The sequence below is a fragment of the Serinus canaria genome, chromosome Z (genome assembly GCF_022539315.1).
Source record: "Serinus canaria isolate serCan28SL12 chromosome Z, serCan2020, whole genome shotgun sequence".
Taxonomy (NCBI): domain Eukaryota; kingdom Metazoa; phylum Chordata; class Aves; order Passeriformes; family Fringillidae; genus Serinus; species Serinus canaria.
Genome location: NC_066343.1, coordinates 564260 through 590878, shown reverse-complemented (window position 1 = coordinate 590878; position 26619 = coordinate 564260). Strand labels below are relative to the sequence as shown.

The window sequence follows — 26619 nt, the reverse complement described above, 5'->3', positions numbered from 1 at the left end:
ACACAGTAGAATGCAAGTATGTTCCATGTGAACAAATTTGTCTGAATATGATTATTATTTTTGTCCTTTTTTAATCCTTTTTAATTATCCCAGGCTTTGCAAAGTGGCATGTCACTTGCTCAAATAAAACACTTCTAAATCAATTCTCTAGGCTCCACCATCCTTTTTTATAGAACTTTCAGGTTTAGCTATAAGCTTGGCATGTAAAATCATAAGTAATCATACTAAACTGACAAACTATTTATTCAGGTGAAGTCCTAGAACCTCTCAAGCAAAGCAAAAATAAAGTCAAAGGAAATGAAAAAAAAAAAAAAAGAAATGTATATTTGATTCTCTTTGGACTGTTTTTCACATGTTTTCAGGAAAAGTGGAATATTTCACTATGTTGAAATGGCAAAGTCTTGTATATACAGTTTCTTATATGTGTTAATTTAATATTAAGAAAGTAATACAAAGAAAATATCCACTTTTAAAAAAGAAAAATGTTACATTTTTTTACTGTGAAGGCTATTACTTATGAACACTGTAACTTAGGAAAGGGCTCATTGCAGATTTGACAAATTTGTCTGTATAGGAAGGAAGGATCGATGAAAAAATTGGAGGTAGAACATGCTATTTTCTTTTCTAACAAGATCCATTCATTTTTAAACACTGCAGCAATTTCTGATAAAATCAGAGGATATTATTCAATACTGAAGCCATACATTTTTATTTTAAATCTGTCAGAAGAAAAAAACAAATTAACAAAGTAGTAGTAAATGTTGTTTGAATAATACTCAGCTCACATTTGATGACACCCTAGGGAAAGTAGAGTATTTCAGTAAAGTTAAAAGTCTACACTAAACTTACCTGTGTCTTCTACATTCTTAGAATTCCTTCTAAATCCCAATATTACACTTTCTTGCATTAAAAATGCCTTCATATCCCTTTAGGTTTAAAATCTTGTGAAGTCAAGTGTTCCCCCTATTGCCTTCCTACCCCTGTATAAATAAATACTCATGAATAGAAACCTTGAAATTCTGTTTCTTGGGTAAGACGCTAACTTCAGCTTAACAAATGGTCGCTGAAGTGGAACATATTGGGAACTGGATGTTGGAAATTGTTTTAATAATGAAAAGTCCGGTTTTGCCAGGAGGTGGTGCTTTTGTACAAAATGTTGTGCAGATGAAAAGAATCTCATTTCTCCCACAGAGACAAAGTGTGTTCTCAGTATTCACTCTCCTCCCTGCCTGTTTCATCTTTCCTCTGGCACTACCTGCCAAAAAAATGCACAAAAAATGAAGAAAAAAAAAAAAAAAAAAAGAAAAGAAAAGAAAAGAAAGGAAAAATTTGGAATACTTACCTAGCATACCTTCAAATAAGTTTCAGAATAGCAGTCTGTCTGCTAGCAGCATCCTTCGAGCTTGGTTTTTGTATGGGCAAACAGTGTAGTCCTCTATAATCTTCTATTATTCCTTGGGTTCTCTTTTGTAGTTTATCCAAATGCCTTCGGATTAAATCATAGATTTATGGATTTAAACCCTAAAATCATATCTAAATCCTTGCCTGCCTATGCCATTTTGTTGATGTCAATATTAGGACCACTAATTTCAACTCTATTCTGAAAAGCATAAAAATTACCAGACCAGATTTTTTTGTTTCTGTTTTGCATCTGAGGTGACATGCTAAATCAAACCACAATAAAAATAGTTGTGTGCATTCAAATTAATTGGATTAAACCCAGCAGAAAGCCATGCTTTCCATCTCAGCTGATGCATACACACAAGTATTTGTTACACAAAACCTGAAGGTGGTTCCAACAATGGAAAGGCTCACCTTCCTAAATTTGAGATAACACTTGATCTTAAAAAAAGGAGAGAAAGAGACTGAAAGTGAGACCTCTCTCCAAACTGAGGGCTTGTCCCCCTAAAGCTGACCACATCTGTTGTGGTGCTATCATCTCCTAGAATTCATGAATTCTGCTCAGACAGCAATCCCCATGATCTCTGCATGTGCTGATCCTGTGCAAGCCTTTACAGTGGTGTTTCATGTGAGTGTTTGTGCATATCTGGGGGCTCCATGCCTCCTCCATCTGTAACTGAGTTTCCTTTCCTCCTACAGAGCTTGCACTAGCACTCATTTATCTCAGAGTACAAATCTCTCCCTGCCTTCTACTCAAAGCCTCAACATCAAGTCAGAACCTGTTTCTCCTCCTAGAGATCGTACCACCACACCATCGAGATACCAACAGCACACGCGCCATGAGGCGGGGAGATCTCCTGTTGACAGTTTGAGCAGCTGTAGCAGTTCCTACGATGGAAGTGACCGAGAAGATCACCGGAACGAATTCCACTCCCCCATTGGACTCACCAGACCTTCGCCGGACGAAAGGGAAAGCCCCTCTGTCAAGCGCATGCGGCTCTCTGAAGGATGGGCAACATGATAACATTATGACCTATTAGTTGGGATTTTTTTTTCTTGCAGTGTGTGTGTGCTATACCTTAATGGGAGGGGGGAGGGGGGAAGGGTCGATATGCATTATATGTGCCGTGTGTGAAAAAAAAGTCAGGTACTCTGTTTTGTAAAAGTACTTTTAACTTGCCTCAGTGATGCAGTATAAGGATAAACAGAAATGCTGAGATAAGCTTAGCACTTGAGTTGTACAACAGAACACTTGTACAAAATAGATTTTAAGGTTAACTTCTTTTCACTGTTGTGCTCCCTTGCAAAATGTATGTTACAATAGATAGTGTCATGTTGCAGGTTCAACGTTATTTACATGTAAATAGACAAAATGAAAACATTTGCCAGAAATGGCAGATCTTTACTGAGAGAGAAAGCAGCTGTTATGCAACATATAGAAAATGTACAGATGTTTTGACAGATCCAGCAGTTGGGTGGCCATGAATTGATGCTAGAAAGAGAGATTGAGTCACCTAACGTACTGAAAATGCTCACAAACATTCAGGCATTTTGTTAGAGTATGGCACTCAGTTAAAAAGGATCAAACCATTTCAAGAGGACCATACTTATAGAAATGTTGAGTTCGAGGGCTGACATATTTAATTTCAAAAATTCTGGGTCTGCATCACTTATTAAATAAAAAAGTATAAAAATATGTACATTACATTTTGCTTATTTTCATATTAAAAAGTAAGACAGAGTTTGCAAAGCATTTGTGGCTTTTGTAGTTTCCTTAAGCCAAACTTTGTTCTTTTTTCCTTGGTAGCTTTGCTAATCTTTTAAGCAGTCCTGAAGAAACAAGCAAAAAGGACTTTCTGTATAGAAAGCACTACCCTAAGCCTTGAGGAACTCCATGCTTTGCTAATCAAGATAACTGTTTTCTCTTTGCAGAAGTTTTGTTTTTGAAATGTGTATTTCTAATTATATAAAATATTAAGAATCTTTAAAAAAAAATCTGTGAAATTAACATGCTTGTGTATAGCTTTCTAATATATATAATAATTATGGTAATAATTTTTGTTCTCTTGATAGTGGGGAATTATATTTGTGCAGTTGCACATTTAACTATTTTCTTTCAGTTTTCTTTTAGTGGGTGTACATTTTACAGATCAAAGTCAGCTGCCGAAAGACTGATCTGTAAACAATTAGACTTTACCCATAGTATAACAACTTAAATCATTTTAATACAGCATTTTACAATCAGTTGAGTGAACTGCCATCCATTGTATATACTGATTAGTTCTTTCATGCTGTTTTGTGCTTTGTAACAAGTTAAGGGCCCTTCTATTACGTAATGTACTGCGTATCTTGTAGTTCTCCATGGGTTAAATGACAAAGTGGCGTAACCTGGCCCTTTCTCATTAATGAAGCTGGTATTCTGCCTGTCTGAATTGAATGTGCAGCTCTAACGGCTGTAAGCTATGTGAGTGCAGGTAAATATGTGCCGAAGCAGCAGGGAGAGGCAAAGGGAGGGATCAGCACAAAAGTTGTATAGATTCCTCCCCTCTCTCACAGACAAAACTCTTAAAGAGATTATCAGTTAAAGGGTGGCTCAAAATCAGTTGATTTTACACGGGCAATATTGGCCAACTGGTCCTTGGTTCTCATGGACCTCTGCAGTCATATCATCTCACAGGGGTACGTTGTTGAGCAACACTCCCTGTGTGTTTACACCGGAGCAGGACTTGCTTCAGCATACAGCGTCCACATTTTCTCCAGCCTGATATTTGATATTGTTCCTTTGACTAAGATAGCTTGACCAGAGGGAATGTGTCATTTTCTTTAAGTCCCTCTTTGTCCCTCTCGTCTATTAGAAAAAAATGGTATATTCAAGTGTTTCAGTTTAATCTTTCTGTTGGAGGGGAAAAGTGTTTAAGCAAAATGTTAGTGCCATAGTAAAAGAGTAATATTTCTCCTTTTTTCTAGAGTCCTTCTAGGTCTCAACTACATTCATTGACATTATGATGAAAAATACAGCTGCAACAGCGAAACATCAACACAAAGTACTTTGAAGTGAAATCCACACTCTTTTTCCACCGATACATGCAGTTGCTGTGCACTGCTCAATGATGGAGTGTACCTCTCTGTAGTAGAGAATGATGATCACACCACAGTGTGCATTAGGACATAGGCTCTTCACTTAACATGACTTTACAGAAGCCTGCCTTACAGGCACTTTCAGCCGTGCAGGGGCTAGTACATAATCTAGAAACTCTTTAAGCAGAATACTGTGCTACTAATGCATCCATCTTACTCGTGTAGCAAACTGCAGGGTAAACAAAGATACGCATATTTTAAAAAGCCCAAAAATAAATTTAAAAACTCAAAACAAAACAAAAAAAGGTAAAATGGGGCCCATAATTAATTTTAAAACGTAAAAACCACTTTCTTCACCCTCAGATTAACCTGTACGCATATTCTCTTTTGAGAATTTTAAACTTTAGTGTGTCAAAAATATGCAAATGTATCACAAATATACCTTGTCATTTCAAGAAAAAATACAATTTTATTGGTATAGTAGTAGAAACTTCTCAGTGGGGAAGGGGATTTGGTCTATTGATATATTAAGAATAGCCATATTAATAGTTTACTTTGCGATTTGCCTCAGCAACATATGAAAAAATGAAAGTTATCATTTAATGAAGATGCAGTGTATAATATTACTGCAAGCAGAAAGTAGCATGAAAAGTATTGCCTGGGCAATTTATATTAACTCTGACAGTGATTTTTTTGTATAAACACAAACAGAACTGAATCACATGAAAATAAATGCCAGTCAGCCCTCTTGTTCCTGCTGCAGAAGGCAACTAACTTATACTGGCAAAATTTTGGGGGATAATGCATATTTGCAAACTGATCTAATGATAAGAAGCACAACTTTGATTGTGAAGTCACTTTCTGTAAACTATAACTGTCTACCTTTCTTGTTCCTTTATCTGTATCTTACCATTTATTGTATTTGCAAAAGCTAATTTGGGTTTATTGTGTGATTCCTTTGTATTTAAGGAGCTTGGGGCAGAGCCCTGAAAGAGTATTAACATTTACTTTACCTTAACCCATGCTATATGATGTTTTAGGCAACATTCTTAATTGTAAGTTCAAACACCTGAAGTGGCATTCTAGACACCTGCAAGTATTGTTATAGCTAAGCTAATCTCTATTAAAAGGTGTTGTCAGTTAGTGTTTAATTGCTGGTGACAATTATATGATATACTCTATCTGCACAACATATATATTGTATGCATTGAGCCATTCACAGTAAAGCTTTGTTCATTTCAGTGTCTCTCAAAAATTGTGTTTTATAACAAAATGGCTTCTATTTTTCCCAGAAGAGGAATTTAGGAATTTTTAATGATTAGTGTAAAAATTAGCTGTTGTCCTCAAATCTTTTTCAGGTAAAGTTAGTATAAGAATAGAACTCATAAGCTGTTTTCAAGGACATCAACCCTTTTGTATTGTATTTGCAATCCTATATACCCACTTTTATCTGTAGTCTAACAGCTGTTTGTTTTCCTTCTTCCTTCACCTTGAAGGTAAATGCTTTGTAATTTTTTAAAAGCCACTTGAAACCTCAATAAAGGCTGTTGCCTAAACATGGCATACTTCATCTGTTCCTGTTTGTGCCATCTGCTGTGAAGTCATCAGTTATATGGCATTCATTTCCTGCCACTACAGGTCTCTTGAAGGACTGATGGAACACTGGTGTCTGTTAGAGCGCTTCAGACTGTAGATGTAATAAAAGGCTTTTGTTAATATATTTTAACCAAAGATGTGGAGCAATCCAAGCTTTGAGCCACAGACTTTCTGCATCAAAAGTATCCATTTGGTTATTTTCATAGTCACATGTTACATTTCTACCTTCCCTTCTCATACCTCAGACTGATCCATACCTCTATTTGATTCAAAAAAAAAAAAAGGTCATTTAAGAAAATAATTTTTAAAAAAATTTAAAATAAAAAATGCAGTACTAAAGTCTTTTGTGTAATTAATATCAGACCTGGGTTACCACAGCATTACACTTGGATTGCTTCAGATGGTTTGTTGTATCCTTTTTTTCTTTTTTTCTTCTCTTTCATGGGGATTTGCTTCCATAAAATAATGGTGATAATAAAATAGCTTGTAAATGGGAGCATACAAGCATTTGCAACAAATATTAAAGTAGAGACTCACAGCGGCATAAGCTGGACTTTGTCGCCACTAGATGACAAGATGTTATAACTAAGTTAAACCACATCTGTGTATCTCAAGGGACTTAATTCAGCTGTCTGTAGTGAACAAAAATGGGAAAATTTCAAAAGATTCTCCTGCTGGAAATAAGGTATAATTGTATTTTGCAGACAAATCAGTAAAGTTACTGGCTTTCTTAGTGATATGGCGTCTGTTGTGCATTTTTTTATTAATTTAAATAGTGTTCAGTTTTCACTGTTTCACAATGTAACACCTAAAAGAATCAGCACTTTAACTACCAGCAGCTGTCTCAAGGTCCCTTACCAATTGTTTGTGCTTGCTTTGAAAGCCAAGCAATTTTTTCTGGCACACATCACCCCACCAAGTCAGGGAAACCCCATCACTGCTCTGGAGTCAGGGTCATTCGGAATGAGGCCATCTGAATCTGAATCTGTCTCTAGCAGAGGAGCTAGGTGAAATAATGCCTGGCTTTCAGGTGCTTAGTTAACTGACATGAAATCTAAACTCCCATATATACATCCTGTGAATTCTCTCCATGGGGACAATCATGCAAAAAACCTCCAAAAAAAAGTGTGTTCTGTGTCAAAATCATATATCATTTGATCTACACTCTGTCTATACTCTCTAACAAAACTGCATAAGGACTGTGTCAGAATGAATCTACTCACTTTTCTATAATTTTTTCTCAGAATGTTTGTTTGCTTAGGGGTTTTGTTTGTTTGTTTGTTTGTTTATTGGGAGTTACAGGGGGTTTTCCAAACAATATTTATAGTTTCAGAGTTTGAGAATAAAAGAATCACTTTATTTCAAAAAGATGTGTTTTTATGCCAGAAGCAGACAAACCATTAAGAAGTTAAGGTGCTTGGTGAATGTTACAATTTCAAAAATAACTTTACAAAGCCTAGTTTCTAAATAGGTTTATGAAAGAAAAGAACTGTGCTGTGCTGTTCCTCTTCATAAAAATTTCTTTTAAGAGAAATATTATCAGTATTGCAGTGTTGGGCACAGCCTTGCAATGAGATGCTAAAACTAAGATTAAGTGCCATCGATTTTACTACAGAATGTGTTTTGTACAAGTAAATAGCTTTTTTGCATCATTGGTTAGGATGAACAAAATATTTCTGAAAATGCAGTTATCTTAGAGGATTTATCTGTGAGTCTTCCATCTTGTAGTAATCTATGTGATTATACTGATAATGCTATACCTGCATTGGAAAAAGAAATTACTTAGAGTCTGTTATATACTTTGTTCTGTTATTTGCTTCTCTGGAAAAAAATAAGCATAAACATCCTAATTACTTTGCTTTAAATTCTATGAACTCTATTATAAACAATTATTGAAGTTATGTTGAAACAGTAGTGGGGGGGTTAACAATTCTTTGAATAACCTTTTTCACTTTGGATTCACATATGTCATCCTAAAAGCAATTGTGAAGTGTACAGTCTGAAATAATAACTAAGTCACATACCTTTTCGATCCAGAGTATTTGCTTTCCCTGAAAATTGCTTTCTTCTTTTCTTTAGCAAAAATCAACATAACACCTTTTTAAAACTAGGAAACTATGCTGAGACAGTTGATGCATATGTCACATTAAGGAGAGCAAGCAAGCAATGGGGCTCATTCACACCTTACCCTTTCTCCAACACAATGCCTATATTTCCAGAGGTAAAATACTGGCAGTGAGAGAATCCAAGGAACAGCAAGGAGGAGTGATTTTAAAACAAACAGATCATTAAGTCTACAAGCAGCAAAAATACATTGTTCCTCTCTATTGACGGATATAACCTATTCCTCCTTAATTCACTGGAAATTCACCAGTGCAGCAAGGTTAACTGCTCCATCTAAACTGATACATGGAACTCCAGTTTTCTGGATTTCCTGATTCTGGGACATTTGGACTGCTTAGTCATAGGGCTACATTTTTTTATTCGTGTATTGTACTTAATGTTTTCCACTAAATATTCAGAGCACCTGCAACAGGTAAATCTATACTGCATTCTCTGCAGTCCATCTAGACACATCCAAGGTAACAGTGTTGTGAGCAGATATTTTGGTTAACAGTAATCTTTCTACTGCTGGTATTTCTTCCTCCTCTTCCAGCAGATATTGTAGAATGCTTTGTTTCTATTCTGGATCCCCTTGATTGCTAAAGACACTTGAAGGCTGAGAATATTTGTGTGAATGCTGAATTTCAACTGAGTTCATTACTTCTGAAAGGCGCAAAGAGTGCTGTTCTAATTGTCCTTCCTGTCTTCTTTGTGTTTCTGTCTGTGGCTTGTTCATAGTCTGCCCAAAGTTTTCAGCCTGAAGTATCTGTCTGTATTTATCTAGACAATGATCCATAAGTTCTTTTAGGTTACAAAATGTTGCCTCCTTCTAGGAGCAGGTGTTGATCACCATTAGCTGTGCAGGTTTACTTCTCTGACCAAAGACATAAAATAATGTAATAGAAGACTTAACTGTGTAGGAAAACTTAGAAGTGATAAAACTTAAATGTAGTGTGTTTGCATGATAAACATAATTGGTGTAAATTATGATTTTGTTTTTACAGCACATTGCCTAGCTAATTATTTTCTGCAAAGTTGCTAAGATTATCAGTCTCACAGTGAAAATGCAGCATAGCATGAGGCCCAAATCACTTTTTTGCAACACTTTACGCTATGGTAGCATTTCTTTAGGAAAGTGAAAGTTAGAAAGTTAGCTATCATTATGACATCCTTTACAGCTGCATTTTTACAGTGGGAATACTTCACCTAATACATACTACTCTGCCTGTTCTGAATACAGAAGAAGATGGGCAGAAGACTAATTTGCTTGAAAGGAGAAACTACATAGAATATTGATATTCTACTTGGAAAATACATGAATGAGAGAGTATATGTGTGATTAATACGGACATAGCAGATCTGCAGAAAAATACTAATGAGCTCTCTCTCAGAAACACTGGAAGCACAGGATATATACAAAGAAAGCATCAGCAGGTTCATAAGGGCATATGATAAGCATGTTACATGCAATTGAGTAGTGGGATTTTTGCCCATAAAGGATTGTGGAAGCAAACATCCTGAGTATGATGATACACTTACAGTGCCCAGCTAGAGTAAAGGAAGATTTTCTGTGGCTGACTTTTGGAAAATGAGAAGCATTCTAGAATGCTTCCCCCTGAAAATCCCTTACAGACTACTGTCAGGGAAAAGATAATGAGCTAAGTGGACTTTTGTTCTGATATGGCAGTTCTTGTGTCTAGACATCAGGTAATATAACCATCCTAATTTTGCTTGCAAACCCTTTTTTTCAGATTAAGCATATTGATTTTACAATACTGGAAATTAATGCAGTACAAATTAAGCATTCAGTACACATAATCAGCCGAGATCTAGATCTGTCACTTAGCATGGCTTTGCTTTTGGAGGAACTCTGGGGAATAAAGGAGAATTTATGACCTTTGGAAGAAGGGGCATGAAACTCGAGAAGAATACAAGGCATCATTAGGTCATGTAGAGAGAAAATTAGAAAGGAAAAAGTTCAATTAGAATTCAATCTGGTCAATCACTGGTGTGAAAGATGTTTAAAAAATATTTTTATAATATATCAACAACTAAAGGAGAGACAAAGAAAATCTCCATGCTTTATTGAACATGAAGGGGGACCATGTCGGCAAGGACAAGATCAAGGCTGAGGTTCTTAATGCCTTCTTTGCCTCCAACTTTACCAGTAAGACTGTTATTCTTAGGGAAACCAGGCTCCTGACCGAGGAAGAATAGACAGGAAGCAGAATAGTCCCCCTGTAATTCAAGAGAAAGTAGTTAGTGACTTGCTGAGCAATTTAGACATTCATAAGTCTATGGGACCGGATAGGTTTCATCCAAGGGTACAGAGGGAGCTGGTAGAAAAGCCTTGCCAAGACCCTGTCCATCATTTATCATCTGTCCTGGTTAACTGGGGAGGTTACAGATGACTGCAGGTTGGCCAGTGTGATGTGTGTGTGTTTCAGCCAAGGGAGGCTGAAAAGATCTGAGGAGCTATCGCCCTGTTAGCCTGACTTCTGTGTCCAGCAGGGTTACAGAACAGAGCACCTGAGTGCAATCACTCGGCATCTGCAGGAGAACCAGGGGATCAGCAGCAGGGGTCTAGGAAAGGCAGGTCCTACCTGACCAACCCTATCTCCTTTTTTGACCCGGTCACTTACCTGGTGGATAAAGGGAAAGCTCTGGATATTGTCTGCATGGACACAGCAAAGTCTTTGAACTATCTGTGACTGCAATCTTGAAGAAGCTGGCAGCCCATGGCTTGGACAGGTGAACTCTTTCCTGGGTTAAGAACTGGCTGGATGGTTGGGCCCAGAGAATGGTGGTGAATCGTGCTGTATCCAGCTGGCTGTTGGTCACAAGTGGTGTTCCCCAGTTCCTAGCATTGGGGTCAGTCCTGTTCAATATTATCTGGACAAGAGGACTGAGTCCACCCTCAGAAAGGTCAACACTAAATTGTCTGGCAGTGTTGATCTGCTGGAGGGTAGGAAAGCTCTGCAGATGGATCTTGACAGCCTGGACTGATGGACTGAGGCCAATGGCATGCGATTCAACACAGCTAAGTGACAAACCTTGGACTTTGGCTACAATAACCGATGCAGTGCACTCTGGAAAAAGAGTCACTGGGAAGCTGGCTTGGAAAAGGAGCTGGGGGTGCTGGTCAAGAGCGAGGACAAAATGTGTTGAACCCAGGAGGCCAAGAAGGCCAAAGGCTGGCATCAGTAACAGTGTGGTTTGCAGTACAGTGGCTGTCCCCCTGTACTCAACACAGCATGCTGAGGCCACACCTTGAATGCTGTGTCCAGTTCTGGATCCTGCAATTAAGTCATGTGGTGCTGGAGTGAATCCAGAGAAGAGTAATGAAGCTGGAGAAGGTCTAAAGTGTGAGTCATATGAGGAATAGCTGAGGGAGCTGAGGTTGTTCAGCCTGGAGAAAAAGAGACTCAGGAGTGACCTTATCAATCTCTACAACTCTTTGAAAGGAGCTTGTAGCTACCTGGGGCTTGGGCTCTTCTCCCAGGCAACCAGTGACAAGACAAGAGGAAATGGCCTCAAGCTGTGTCAGGGGAGATTTGGATTGGACATCAGGAGGAATTTCTTATGAGAAGGGTTATTAAACATTGAAACAGGCTGCCCAGGGATGTGGTAGAGTCACAATACCTAAAGGTGTTCAAGAAATGACGGAGCTTACTGCTATGGTTTAGTTGACAAGGTGGTAAACAAAGGTTGGAGTCAATAATCTTGGGGGTCTTTTCAAACTTACATGAATCTGTGATTCTGCTTTTCCAATTTTGTGCAATACACAAAATTGTACTGTTAACTGTAAAGATACAGCTGTTTATTTGTTCCTCAACAGCCAGGGAAAAATTAATAACTGCATAAATTACAGACACAAGGGTACACATAAGGGTGCATGATTGATAGAATTAACATGCACATGCAGGAATGAGAAAATATCTCTGTGTAAAAATAGACACAGGAAGTGAAAACAAAGCGATGACTTGAATGCAAACATTGGTCTGTAATTTCACATGCCTACTGTTCAAGCACACACCAGAACTTTGCTCAAAAGATTTGTAGCTGACTGCAAAGTGCCAGCTAATGCAACAAGACTGCTCCCACCATGAAAAAAACTGCTTGTGAGTATAAATATGCCAATATTAGTAATCAAACTTTAATTATTAATATATATATACACAGTTGATAAGCGAAATCTTTGTTCACTTTTAAGTCTTTGTTCACTTTGAAGTCTTTGTTCATTGTCAGAGTACCCAGTTACACATAAAATTTCACAAAATGACATTAAAGGAAATATATTCTGTGCTCATGTCAAACCTTAAGATTACTTTTAAAAATAGCCAATCAGACCAGCATGCAAATGGATACTCGGGATTAGCCATCCTGTGCAGACTTTCTTTATCCAGACTGACCAGTCTTAGCAAGGATATACTGTAGTCTATACAGAATTATAGCATTCAGTGCAGAAACTCCTGAGTAAAATTCCACAGATATATTACATGGATCAAAATCAAAGGCTGTTGATGACATTTTCTCCTGCCTCTAATATCTCTGCATATAGACTGGGATATTTTCAGAGTTTCCATAAATATGTTTTTATATCTCTGAGACAGAGATAGTCCAGTTTAGTAATAGTCTAACTATGAAATCATTTAGTGAGGGCAATATAGCAACTCATGAGATATTATCATGACAGATGCAACCTAAATATAGCAATCATTTTTTAAAGCAGTCCTGTATTACCTTAACATGCAGAGGCAGAGGCTGAGCCAAACACAGCCTCCTGCAATTCTTTGCTATTTATAGCCCTTGAATATTAATTGAACAATTCAGTCTATCAAATTGTTCAGTTGTTGCAGAAAAACAGACTTTGTCCCAAGGTAGAAAACAGATAGAAGGAGAGAGCTGGACAAATGAAAAGCGTACAAGAAAATAGCTTGCAAACATCATTTCAGTGCCCTCTTTCTGAAATCTGTTTGGAATTTCAGCTGTCCTAAAGTCGAATGGTCAAATAGAGAAGTTACTTTAAAATAGTGGTAAAATTAATCCTGATTGAATTTTTCATGTCATTGTAAGTGTCCCTCACAATTGTAAATAGCAATTGGTTGGGAGTTTGCAGAACTGCAGATCAACCTGCAAATAAACCAATGGCAGTTACCACAGCAATACTAGAGCAATAACCTTTTAAAAGGTTAAAGTACCTTAAACAGAGGAAAAACAGTGGCTTAAGATTTTCAAGTCTGCAGAACAAAAATGACTGATCAGCAAACTTCTGAATGTAGTGAATTGCTCACCCTTCCTCCTGAAAACACAGGTAATTTCTCCAGTCAAGTGTTTGGGGCTAATTCACTCTATATCTTCAGGAAAAAATGTGGATATACTTCAAGTGTAATATGGTTTGGTACAATTTGCAGGTCTTTTCTTCTTTCAACATACAACAGATATCTATCAATCATCTCCTGATATTTTCATAGAAATTTCTTTCTACTGTTGGCTTTTCAGAGCCTCACATCTATTAAATACCACATGCACATTGCAATTAAATTCCCGAGTCAATGTATTAAAGACCTAATATTTCCCCTCTTTAATTCTTTTTATTTTAAAAACACTGAAAAATACAGACATAACCCATCTTGTGTCAGTATGGCTCAGAGAAAACAAAATTATTTCTGCTTCAGAAAAGTGTGAGACAGTTGTTTTTGAAACAACTGAGCTGTCATTTTAGGGAAAAGTAGTCACAGGAAAGCCATAGAAAAATAGGCTCCAGGAAGTGGTATAGTCAGTGAAGGCAATGCCATAACAAACATTCAGCTGTCCCTCTCTCCACTTTTCTGATGGGAGAAAAGAAAAAAATCTCTTCCTTCTCCCATTCCCATTTTGCTGTACTGTAGATATGCCCTGGAAGGAAGGCTGGAAAAGTCCTCCAAGGTCATAAAGTCCAATCCTTACCACAATATTGCCAAGTCTATGTCCCTGGTGCCACATCCACACATATTTTAAATCCCTCCAGGGGTAGTGATTCCACTGCTGCCCTGGGCAGCAGTCAGAGACTGAAATAGTTAATTTCTCAAACATTGATATAAAGTTTTGCTCATTATAACAAAAGCTGTATAAAGAAGCTACAACCAAAGGAGACTCCCTGAAGATACCTGACTGGGATTTTGTGTAACATTGACTGTAGGCGAGACGGGGGGTAACACGGTCGGGAGCGATGGAAACGAGAGATCTCTGAAGTCAGGTCATGGAAGTTGTGGTTTATTGCCAAGGGTGTGGGTGCAGGGCCCAGCTGGGAGCTGCCAGCTGCAGCTCGGAGCAGGCCCAAGAGAAGAGAGGGGTAGAGAGGATGAGAGGGTAAGAAGGTAAAAGGCAAGAGCTAAGAGCATAGAAAAGTAAGAGTAAGAGAGGAAGAGAGCAAGAGTATGAGCAAGAGCGCAAGAGTAAAAGCAAGAGTGCAAGAGCAAAGTTCCGTCACAATACTGTAAATCATCTTCTGTGTTGAATATTCTGATTCTCACTAACCAATCTAGTACAACATACAAATCCTATAGCATTTTTATACAGCCTATAAGAATCACTACATTACCATACCGTGCTACATTTTAAACCCTAAAAACTACTCTTCGGACCCTAAAAACTACTCTTTGGACCCCTTCTGCCAAGTTGGCAGGGTCTGCTCGGACCCTTGGACCTGCCTGCTTGCAGAGGGTCTTGTTTCATCAAAAGGGGATTTCCTTCAACCAGCCACACCATTGTTTTCCTGTTGTTAAGTAACTAAAGGATCTCAAAGCTTGCTTTAATTTCAATCTCGCTTATAGTTTCTATATTCTCAAAATCTTTTGCCAGGCAATCATATTTGTAAGGCCTTCCTGTTTCATCTTCCCCAACAGCTGACCTCGGGGCGAGGAGTGGGTTGGAGTTGGAGATAAAGAGATCACTCACCCTGATGTCCATGTGCAACAGTGAGAGCTTATTCTCAAGCCCTTCCTTATAAAGGGCATTTGGAAAATCCAGTATGGATATTTTCATTTGTAGAGAGGGACAAGGTTACATCTTAGCCTCCTTTTCTCCAGGCTATGCCCTCTGCAGCTCCCTCAGCTACTTCTTAACAGACTTCTGCTCCAGACCCTTCCTCAATTTCATGGACCTTCTCTGGTCTCACTAAAGCACTCATGTGTCTTTTGGGTCATGAGATGCCCAAAAGTGAATGCAGCACTCAAGATGTGGCCTTACCAGTGCCCAGTACTGGGGAACAATCTCTGTTCTGGTTTTGCTGGCCATACTCTTGCTGACCCAAAACAGCATCCCATTGGCTTTCTCAGCCACCTGGGCCCATGCTGGCTCATGTTCAGCTGCTGTCAACCAGCACCTCCAGGTCCTTTCCCACCAGGAAAAGAGAAATCTCATCAGTTTCACCAAAGCGAAAGCTTTCCAGTCACTCTTTCCCCAGCCTATAGCACTGCAGGGGGTTGTTGTGACCCTAGGGCAGAACCTGGCACTGAACCTTGACTCTGAAACACATGACTTTTTATACTGGACCTCGGGAGTTGCTTACTGCCTTCTAACATACTTTAAGATAGAGGAGAGAAAAGATACAAGATTTAATGTAACAGAATTTTTTTATTAATTTAATTTTTCAAAATATTTCCTCATGCAAAGTGATATCCCAAATTTCTTGTAATTTGTCTTTTTTTTTATTTTTTCATGTGCCAGATACACAAGATGACAGTTTGCTCTTTCTAATTTTTCCTGGTAATATTTCTGTGTAACTTATCAGAATTTAGGAAAGAATGCTATTATCAAGAGAATTAGCCGCATGTTTCTATAGAGAGATATAATTTTAAATGGAAAATTTTAGCTGAGAATTCATGGTCAGTCTACATGTTGCTGTTTGGATAGGTTGTTTGGATATGCTGTTTGAATATGTTGTTGTTTACTCCCAGGTTGAATAACATCTTAAAGAAGGTATTGAAGGAAGAAACATGGAAATTATAATCAACTGCTTATAATTCCAAGGCTTTTCAAGGATTTTTCCTAAATTATGAAGTAATTTCCTTTAGTAAGATTATTACTTTTGTTATGAGTAAAAAAGAGTTACCCATTTTTTTAAAAAGGGTTGCAGAGTTACAAGTTGAGTTGGGAGCTGACTGGTGGCCGAGGAGAGCTCTTTGTTAGCTGCATGTCGTAATCAACTGTTCAGAGTCGGCCATTAACTCACTATTTTTGAGAATTCCCCTTTTTGTCAATACTACCTTGCCTGCGGCCAGGTGGGTGGATGGCTCCTCTCGGACGGTGAGGTGGGGAGACATCTGACCTCGGACGCAGAATGCAACGAGACAGGACCCACCCTCAAATAAACCCAAGGGACCCCTAAAACAATGAGCCAATACAGAATTAAGAGATCGAAGTGGTGTCTGGACATCAGGGGCAGGATCCGGCAGATCCGGCAGAGACGCTGGGGGGAAAAAAAAAAAAATCTTTGTTACCCCTCACCATAACCTGGAGAATGTCGGTCAGAGCCAGCACCCTGGACGGCCGCCCCAAGGAGTAAAGCAGAAGTTATATCTCCACTTTGCTTCTGGGGATGCAACTTCCAACTCTGCTTTCCTAGTGGACCGTTCTGCTCTCTCCTCCTACTCCGAGTCACTCATGGGAGTGTTGATTGCTGGATTTATCAGGCTTTTTCATCTGACCTGGTTGCTTTTCATAAAGGCGCCGAAATGGAGAAGCATCTCCTGCCCTATTTATTTCAACTTTGACTGGGTTCTTCTGCTGCTGCTGCATCACATACCCCAGAGGTTTTAGATCTTGTGCAGCGCCGGGATATTGTTTGCTTGCAGATTACTGTAAGCTTCGCTTGAAGGACTGTGAAAACCCAACAGTCTTTACCATGGCTCTTGCTATTTTAGTGTGGTGGTTTTGCTTGGGAGACATTCATGGAAGTGACGCAACGCTTCCAGCCACTGGAAAGCTGTGCACGCCTCTGTGAAAAACATGTTTTAAGATGAAATAAACCAGGGAACTTCCTCTTTCTCTTCCGGTCAGTAGAGATAACAGGGGCCCGGCCAGGCAGCTCCTGCTGCGGGTCCGGGCCGCCCTTCCTGAAGCGCCCACCGGGCCACCCCCCCTCGCCATCGGCTGATGGGCCGGGAGAGCGGAGGCCGCAGGGCCGAGCTGGGGCCAGGCTGGCTCAGCCAGGATCCTACTGCCGCTGAGATTGTCCCATAACCACCGGGCAGGAGGAGGAGAAGCCATTCCCGCCGGCCTCAGCTCCGGCAGCAAGCTGCTGAGCCTGGCCGGGGTCAGGTGACCACCTGCAGGCCCTGGACGAGATATTAACTCTACCAGTGCTTCAATCCTCCCATGAGTGAGAGAGAAGAACAAATGCAGGCAATGTAGAGGAGCAACATGAAGACACCAAGGTTAGTGAAGAAGAAGCCATACATCCAGATGGGAGGGATGAGGAGATGCCTTTAGTTTTAAGCTGAAATCCTCTTAAGATCTAGAGAAGGACTTTTTTTTCCCTATGACACATGAAGGTGTGGGGAGATGAAAGTGTTCAAATTGTAGATATCACCTCCATACTCCAGTGAGCAGATGTTAAAGTAGCTGTGGTCCTATGAGAAGTTTGAACAGAGAAAAAGAGTGATGAAGATTCTGTGCCCCCAGGAAGAAGATGATTTCAGAGATAAATTGTGATAATTTTCCCTTTGAACAGCTCATCTTTAAAACTGTACCCCATAAGTTGACATAGCCCATAAACACAGCTGTGGGAAAAGCTCGTGGAAAATGGGAGGGATTTCACAAGTGGACATTTCCCCGGTCAGCTATTTGTGGAGAGAGCCACAAGAGAACTGTTTTCTTGTCGAAAAGTCTCTGTTTACAAGAAGGACTTCTCTCCCTAAGTGAACTGAAGAAAGACTGTTTTGGAGGTGGTAAACTGACTAAAAGTTTTGTTTCTTTACATTGTCAGTGAGAAAAGATTGTAGAGGGAGGAGTGTCCTGAAGGTTTTGTTCTGATTCTTACTACTTTTTCTTTAGTTACTGTCAGTAAATTTTTCTTTATACCCTTTTAAAGTTTGGAGCCTAAAGTTTTTAAAATTTTTGCCTTTCTCCTAATCCTATGTCACAGCAGAAATTCTAGTGAGCGCACTAGTAATTAGCCAGCACTGAAACCACACTCTTTAGTGCATTAGCTCAGAAATCTCAAATTAGCAAACAAAACCACTACAAGGTCCTCTGGAAAAACAGGGAAACAGAGCCTCTCCTGGGAGCAAAAGAGCAGAGTTTCTAGAGTCTTAGCAGGGGTGGGATATTGATCATGTATCCACAAAAAATCACCCACCCAGAAAAGAAAGAGGGAAGGAAAGAAAGAATGAAGAAATATTTCCTTAGAGGCTGAGGGGAATTGTGTGAAGATTGTACAGTGTGCAATACAATCAATTGCTACTGGAATGGAGCACAAGACCAGTAATGAAGATTACAGTATTAGAAAGTACAGAGGAAAAAGGGGGTTCACCTATTCTCATTTAGTATCTCCTCCTGATATCCTGTGTTTTAAAATTGTCTTGTGTTTAGAAATTAACTTTTTAAGAAAATCTTGCTTGAGTGATAGCACTAATGAGAATGCTCACAGTAAGACAAATTCAAACAGTGCCACCTGAAAGCTCAGCTAAGCCAAGGCTCTCATCATACACCTGTTTGAGGATATCAAGACTTAGCTTCTGGCTTACTGTAGCTGTAATTTACTAACTGAAAAATTACTTTCCAGTAGTCAGAAGCTGGAAGAAAGAACACAATAAAATGTATTTACTCTATGAAGAAGCAATGTACATCATATTTGTTCTGTTTGCCAAGTATGGAAAGATAAGCCTATATAAAAGATAGTTAAGTCTTTTAAAACTTAATCTAGGGGTAATTGGTTTAAATACCTTAATCTAAGGGTAGTTTTTCCATTGGCACTATAGCATTTCGGATCATTTTCGTCCAATATGGTCTTCTATTCTTAAAGTTTTTATATCTGTGAGAGTCGTAGCTGCCCATTTGCACTGATTTCTTCTGACACAGCCAAACAGACCATCTGCTGTTTCTGAGAAACCTGAATAGCTGTGCTGGCATCTAGAGTGAGGCTATGTAGCTGATCTTGGATAGTTCTTCAGCTAATGTTAACATCAGTCTTCCTTTAAATATTCATATCAATAGCTGTAGAAGAGATAGGCATCAGCAAAACCTTTTCTCTTCCCACTTTCTGAATGGCAACAGATTTCTCCAGCCTATTGTATTATAAAGTGTTATACTGGATTATAGTTTTGCTAGCAAGGAGAAGTCTCTGTCTCTCCAATACAGTTCCTCTATCCTGTTTTTTGGAGTCACAGGATATTAGGCTTCAGGAAATCCCTTCCTTTCCAACTCCCAGACATTTGGATTTCCTTTGATCTTGCTCTTTGACAGTTAGTGATCCCAGACTGTTCCTCTTTTTTTTTTTTTTTTTTTAATTAAAGGAAATCATTTAAAAGCCTCTTATTGGACTACATCCGGTTATTTTAAAGAAATGTCATACTTCACCACTGCCTCCTCGGAGTTCCTGATTTTTTGAGAACCATTCCCTCCATCAGTAAGTGGTCCCACTCCTTTGCTCACTATAGTGGGTTTAGCTGATAAATGCCAATAGTCAGCCAGAGATGGACACAGAGCTCTTGCACAGAAGCTCCTTGACTCAGCCTCAGGCTTGGGTAACTTAATTTCCCTGAAGTTAATGCTATTTTATACCAGAGTACTGTTTCAGCAGGACTGAGTTTAATTTATAGTACAAAACTCTTTTCTGTGGCTACAAGATGTGGAAAAATCTCATGCTGTCCTCACATTGCCCAAAGAAGAAAAAGCAACTTGCTTTGCTCTGTCAGGTACTCAGGTGATGGAGGCACTGGTAGCATTCTGATAATTCCAGAGTTATATAGGAGTTACTAGGAGTAACTCCTGTATAAAGAGTATAGGAATAATAGGAGACTAAAATTATAATTTCAATTGCAGAGGTAGTGAATAGACAAACAAGGCAGAAATGGTTTTAAAAGTCTGTCAAAAGATTGTGAGTCTTCAAACTCATGCCCAGCCACAGCTCATAGGTGTCACACTGAAGTGAATGTTGCACTGATACACCTAATCTCTTCTCTGTTTTTAAACATTATTTGGGCCTGTCCCTCTTCTGGGCATGTTGTAAAATATATCTATTCATTAACATTTCTTTGGAGAAAAATGGGAAAATTCTTTCTAAAGTGATGTAGGACAGCAACAAGTCTTTTGTAAGTGAGAGTAAGATATTTTCAGATCAGAGGATTTGATATAATTATTGGCTCTATGTTAGATACCTAGAAACTTTTTTAGGCAATCTTTCCACCGTAATTAACATTTAAATTTAAAGGAATACAAATTCTACAAATCTTGACAGGCAAGCAGTTCTTTCTGCATATCAATTTTCTTCTCAAAGATACTCCTAATCAATTCAAGACCTTTTCAACTGCAAATGTGTAAGTAAACAAGGACAAATGGGGACATACAGACTATCTTCTTGGCAAGGGAGGATGAAAGGCTTGCGTGGCTTGCATGCTGAAATAGAAAAATCTGTCTGTTGGTGGAATTTGTTCTGTCTCTGTGAAGGAGCACAGAGAGTGATGACCTGACACCACTTGTGTAACTAACAATCCAGCTATGTAGACAAAGAAAGATGAAATAAAAGCCTAATCAAAGCATTTCATCAAGACACAGCACAGCTGTGTGCACAGCTTTATAAGCAGTTTGATTGAAATGACTGGGCAGTGCATGTTTCAAGATGAACCCCATGGAATGTGTCGGAAGGGTTCCAGTTTTCTTCAGTGGGCTTTGGAGTAGGACCTTTATGTTCAAAGGCACTTCCTTAAGGTGTATCAATGACATCAGGAGCTGTCTGACCACTGCTGTGGGCAGAAAAAATATGCTTTGCCATGCAGCACCCCAAGCATTCCCTAATGCGTCTGCCAGTTTTGTTGCACAGACCCTGTTAGCTCAAACTGTGCCCTGAATGCAGGATCTATCCTTTTGTCTGTTATCCCTGCTCCTAGTACATGGATTTCACAAAATAAAAAATGGCAAAGCAGTTAAAGAGTGATTTTTGAATGGTGGGGACTTAAACTTGCATCCCTCCTTAGTGCTCCCATTCCCAGCTCCTGGGTGAGCAGCAGGAGCTCCTTTTCTTCTACAGGAGAAGGTATTTAACAAAGTTGGGAAGATAGGGACAGTTCTTATGACACAAATCCATTGTTTGTGTGATCAATTAAGCATTCTCCTCTCTGTGAGTGGTTGTGTTAGTAACTGTGTTTTGAGAGACATGTGGCAGTCTCTCATCAGATAGAGTAGCTATAGAAGCTGTTAGAAAACTGTTGCTTTGTTGGTCTCTGCTCAAAAGGTTTTGGTAAAAATGCCGCTCACATTACTTTTTCTTCCGTCTACATCTTGGAAGCAAAGACATCTGACTGTGTCATACAAATGGTTTTTATGATCTCAAATCTCTGAATGTAGAGATGGAAAGTGCTGTTTTGTTTTGATATTTTTTATGAGTTGACGTTATCTTCTCTCTTCAAAGAAGTCTTTGGTGTATTTGACAAAACTCTGTTGTTCGCTCATATTTATATGTGGGTTTGCAGTTAAACACTACATGGTCAATATTTTCCATAATTTACTAAGATTGAGTAAGACAAATTAAGTGTGTAGTTTTGCTTAAGTACATAATTGTGTTATAGTTAAGTGTATAATTTATGATGCACAATAATGGAACTTGAATATAAACCTTTAGAAGATTTTATGAGTCTTACAAAAAATCCATCTTTTGTGCAAAATCAGTAGCAGGTGAAAGTTTATCATCACTGTCTGTTCTTTTACCATCTCAGTGATTGTGAGGGCATGTGTTTAAGCTAAGTCACCAGACAATCCATACCAAAAAAAGCTGGCTACAAGGAAAAAATGTGTTCACAGATGTTCAGGATGTTCACCTGATTGTATTACTTGAAATAAAATTACTTGAAATTGAACAATCAGCTAACAACCTGACTTACCATCTCTGTAAGCCAAACCTGAGAGCATATTGCTGCCTGTATTTCCTCAGGGCAAAGATAAGACACAGCACAGAACTATTTTGAAGACATGTCAGTGGCTTTTTTCTCTGTCCCCTGATATGCAGGGAGAGATGACATGACCTGACAAGTTTCTATACAAAAGAAATAGAGGTGACACTAAAAAATAAGTCCAAGTTGGGAAGGCCGTGTCACCAGAGAGACGTCAATAAAGACAAAGAAAAGAGAGTGAAGCTCTAAAAGAGGATGACAAGACTCTCCTTTTCAAATATGTCCAATTTCAGAAAGCTTTAGCTTAAGGTAGAGTAGGATATGATCTGGTGTTGACAGCTCACTTATTTACCGTGTGGATTATCAAGTGTACCTGTGGATAGTACTTCCACCACGTCCTGCTGCTGGCACTGGAGGGGTCATCAGGCCCCCTCCAGTGCCAGCAGCACTGGGGGGGGAATTTTTGCTTTTTCAGGAACAGAGTTTTACTTCTCTGTTTTTCATGCAGAGAAGTTGGATTCTTACTGTGCTACCAGCTTTTGTCCCCCTTTGTCTCCCATTGCCTGCAGCAGAAAACCACTTCTCCCAAACAACAGATACTCATGAAACTGAACCTTCACAGCCTAGGTGTCTGACACCCCTGTCTCAGAAATTGATGTTGTGGAGCTGGCATCAAAAAAACAGGTATGCCATTCATAATGACATCTATTCCAGGGCAAAGCTCTTTTTCAATTACTATGTCTTGCTTTGTTTCTGTGCAGACATTGCACCTGAAATACCACTTGCTCCTGGTCCATCCTCTTCCTGGAGACTGCTTCCTGGGATACTTGGGACAGCACTTTTCAGCTATTCTGTCCCACTCCCTACCTGCATAAGCACTTTCGAGGTGCCTCCAGCTGCCAAGCAGCAATGTACACACATCAGCACTGAGTCACCTCTGCCTTACTATCAGTATGAGGAAACAGTTCTCTTTCTGCACGTGCTGTACAGCTCTAACAGAAAATACTCCTTCTGAAAACAGTCCTTAAATGCTCTCAGAGTGGACTTTGTCTCCCTCCAATGATTATTGGATACCTACAGGGAATAGCCTCCTAAATTTTTTAAAGAAAGATGGTTTAAGTGTTCCCCTTCAGATTAGAAAAACAGACCTAATCTGAGATCATCTCAGCTGACTTTTTGTGTCTTGTGGGAATTAGATTTTCACATAACCCTGCACTGACCTCACTCATGTGCCAAAATATACCTTTGAGGCAGGATGACAAGGTTTAAGCACTTCACTTCTCTTGTACTCTATGCATTAAAGATTTGTGCCGACTATTGACAAATACAAATAATTCCCTCAAGGAAGTGCTCTACAGCTGGTAAAGCTACTTTTGTTACGTAGACAAGAATTCTTGTTGTTGTTGATGATGCTTTTTAATATACACTTATATTAAAACCTGTACCTGTCTTAGGCTTTTGTTTTCCCCAGCATTCAAATAGCTTTTAGATGTGATCCACAATTTTTCTGCTTTTGTTTTTACATATGGTGAACATGAGGGAACACCTTCATGAGGGAATGTCCTCATTTGATATGGTGTTCCTGAGTTGTAAAAAAAAGGAAAATAATCTTTCTGCACATCACCTTTTGAGAACAAGGGGATTTGGTTTTTTTTTTTTTCTGATAGCCTCAAGATGAGAAATACTGTAGATGCTCAACAAGGTTATTGCTTTTCAAAAGAAGCTCCACTCTGCTGGTGGCTGCAATCATTGACCCATGATGCATGACTCTGCATTTGACTTGCCTGTGCTAGAAAATGCTTTGACTGTGTCGTGGTTTGAAAGGAAGTGGTTTTTTTTTTGGAGACAGTGGTTAGCCCAGTGGGGTCTCAGGTGTGAATATTGGCACCTGTTTGGACCAATGAGGAGATGGTTCCCCTCTGAGAACACAGGGTATAAAGGTAGAACTCCCCGGAAGTGACTCTCTCTTGCTTGTCGGTCAGCAAAGGGATCAGGTCAGTTCTCTCTCCCCCTCCGGCTGTAGGCCGGGTGGGGGAGGGGAAAAGGCCACGAGGCGCCGTGAGCTGGGCCGCAGGCCTTGGATCTTGGAGAGAGAGAGAGAGAGAGACCGGGGGGGGGGGGGAAGTGAAAGGATGGAGGGGTGTAAGTAGTGAAAGCACGGAGCAAATCCCCCCCCCCCCCCACCCCCGCTTCCTAGAGAGAGAGAGAGAGAGAAGAGAGAAAAGAGATAAGACGCGCCGGGCAGCTCCTGGGAAGTCGGCCAAGAGTGTGAAGAGAGTCCAGCACCTAGAGATGATTTTAACTTTTTTTCCTTCACGATGGAAACCTTCCAGACGTTGATCCTCCCGGAGGACAGAGATAAGAACAAGAAGAAATGGACAAGTGAAATGAGAGGTTTGTGTGAGTAGGGAGTAGTGGAGTTAATGAGAAGAATTTACTTGGGAAGAGATAAACGGAGGAGCAGTTTTTTTTTTTCGGCTGTGGACGGACTAACTTTCTATTGTAACACAGAGACTGCGGTTTTGGGGGGAAAGCAATGGCTCAGACCCAAGAAAGGCAGTGAACAGTAGTGGTAGGCAGAAATCAGAAATGAAGAGGATTTCTGTCGTGAAGCCCTAGCCCCGGGGGAAATGGGGGGGATTTTGTTATCCCAAAATGGAGAGACTGTCGTTTTGTGGAACTGACCAAAGTATCCTTAAAAATAGAAACCCCAAAAGCAATCTTCTGGTCCATTTCCATGGTGAGAGCATGGAATATGGAAAGGGGTTAGTCAAGAAATGGCACAAGGAGAAGACTCCTTCCTCTTTAATAGAATGTATTGATTGTTAAAAGAAGGATAATGGACTGAGAATTAACACCTGAGAGATGGGGACTGAAAGAAGATTGGAGTTTGTATTGTGTGTTGTAATGTGGGTTGAGAGGGGGAGGAGAAATGTGTTTGAAAGATTTCCATTCTGTTCTTTGTGTGTGTGTGTGTATGTGTGTTAATAAAGTTTTTTTTTCCTTTTATTCCTAAATTGGTGTTTGCTTGCTCTGTTTCTGGTCACATCTCACAGTAGGCACTACGTGGATGTGTTTTCATGGAGGCACTGGCATTGTGCCCAGTCCAAAACCTAGACAGACTGACACAAGTCACAACTAGAATACATTCTTTGACTTACATCTAACTAATGTTATTTCTCTCTTGTCTCTGCAGCTGCCAATTGCAGGGTGGTTTTTTTTTAGTTTCAAATTGTTAATAAAATATTGAAAAGGACAGAGCCATCAATTGAGCAACAATTTCCTCCTGTCAGGAAAACACTTCATTTGAGAGTTTTTCCTATGGAGCCAACTTTTGAGGTCTACTGGCTGACCAGTTCCTAAGCTGTTACAGCATGTGTTGTATTAATAACCTGATAGTCTTCAGTCAGACTGTCAGGCATTGCTAAATCAAACTACCCTGTGCAGAACTACAACTCTTATCAGTAACTCTTATCAGTCAACCCAATATCTTACAAAAAATCCATATTTTTTTATTAAACTGATTTTCCATAAAACTGTTACTTGGCACCCCTTGTGCTGCCAATCCTGAAGTTTCTTCTTAAGTAATCGTACATCAGTTCTTCATTGTGCTGTGACAGATTGATCATTAATTATTTCATTTTACCTGTGTAACTTGATGTAATAAAAAAAAATTTAGGACTATGCACATAGACAGAAACTTTATCATGAGTGATTTAGGACTGTTCTTGGTACTTTTGTTGAGTAGAAAAAGGGTTGTTATTGGCAATAATATATGCATTTTAAGAAATGTAAATTGTCATTTATGAACACTCAAGCCCTTGCTGACAAATGGTCCTCACTAGCATCAATAATGCATCTAACATAATTTTTTAAATTATCACAGGAAAAGTACTGATTTTTTTCCACTCTCCTGTTTGCAGCCAGTGTCATCTTTGTTCTGAGACTGAAAAAACCCAAAAGACGTCAATATGCAAATTCAAATAGTTTTCCAAAAACAGCATCAATTTTTGGTCACATAGAATGTGACACTGTCCTAGAAAATTACTCATTTCAAAATGCATAATGAGTGAGATTTCTTGATGTGTCTTTATTGACACAGTAGACAATATATATGGTCCCAAAAGCAGAGCAGACAATATGAATGTAGGCTTAATTAGTTCAGGTGGGTGAAAGTGAGGAGGGAGACAGTGAGCAGTTCACCAAAGAAACCCAGTACTTCTTGTAAGAAGACAGAAGCGTGATCAAAGGACAGGCGCTTGTCACCTGTTTGAGACACAAAAACTGCACAACCAGATAAGCTGTGGGCAACAGGAAAGAAATCCCATGCTGAATGCTAAACATGTGATAT

The 26619-nt window shown here is 39.3% G+C and overlaps 1 protein-coding gene and 1 long non-coding RNA gene across 11 annotated transcripts in view; one reads left to right on the top strand and one right to left on the bottom strand.

The window, feature by feature from the left end:
• Positions 1-6812, top strand: part of MEF2C (myocyte enhancer factor 2C) — a 133233-nt gene extending 126421 nt beyond the window's left edge. For 7 of the 10 annotated variants that reach the window (XM_050986518.1, XM_050986517.1, XM_050986521.1 and 4 more), the window contains one exon: positions 2101-6812. In XM_050986518.1, coding sequence (XP_050842475.1) covers positions 2101-2422 — 322 coding nt within the window. In that variant the 3' untranslated portion in view covers positions 2423-6812. The remainder of the gene's footprint in view (positions 1-2100) is intronic. The other 3 variants (XM_030236646.2, XM_018920562.3, XM_018920561.3) reach the window with 1 other exon arrangement.
• Positions 6813-10312: 3500 nt separating this feature from the next.
• Positions 10313-18304, bottom strand: LOC108962866 (uncharacterized). Its single transcript, XR_001991586.3, has 3 exons — positions 16669-18304; positions 16428-16545; positions 10313-10416 (listed from the first exon to the last, which is right to left on the bottom strand). It is a non-coding gene; the product is annotated as an uncharacterized LOC108962866 (long non-coding RNA).
• Positions 18305-26619: the final 8315 nt, after the last annotated feature.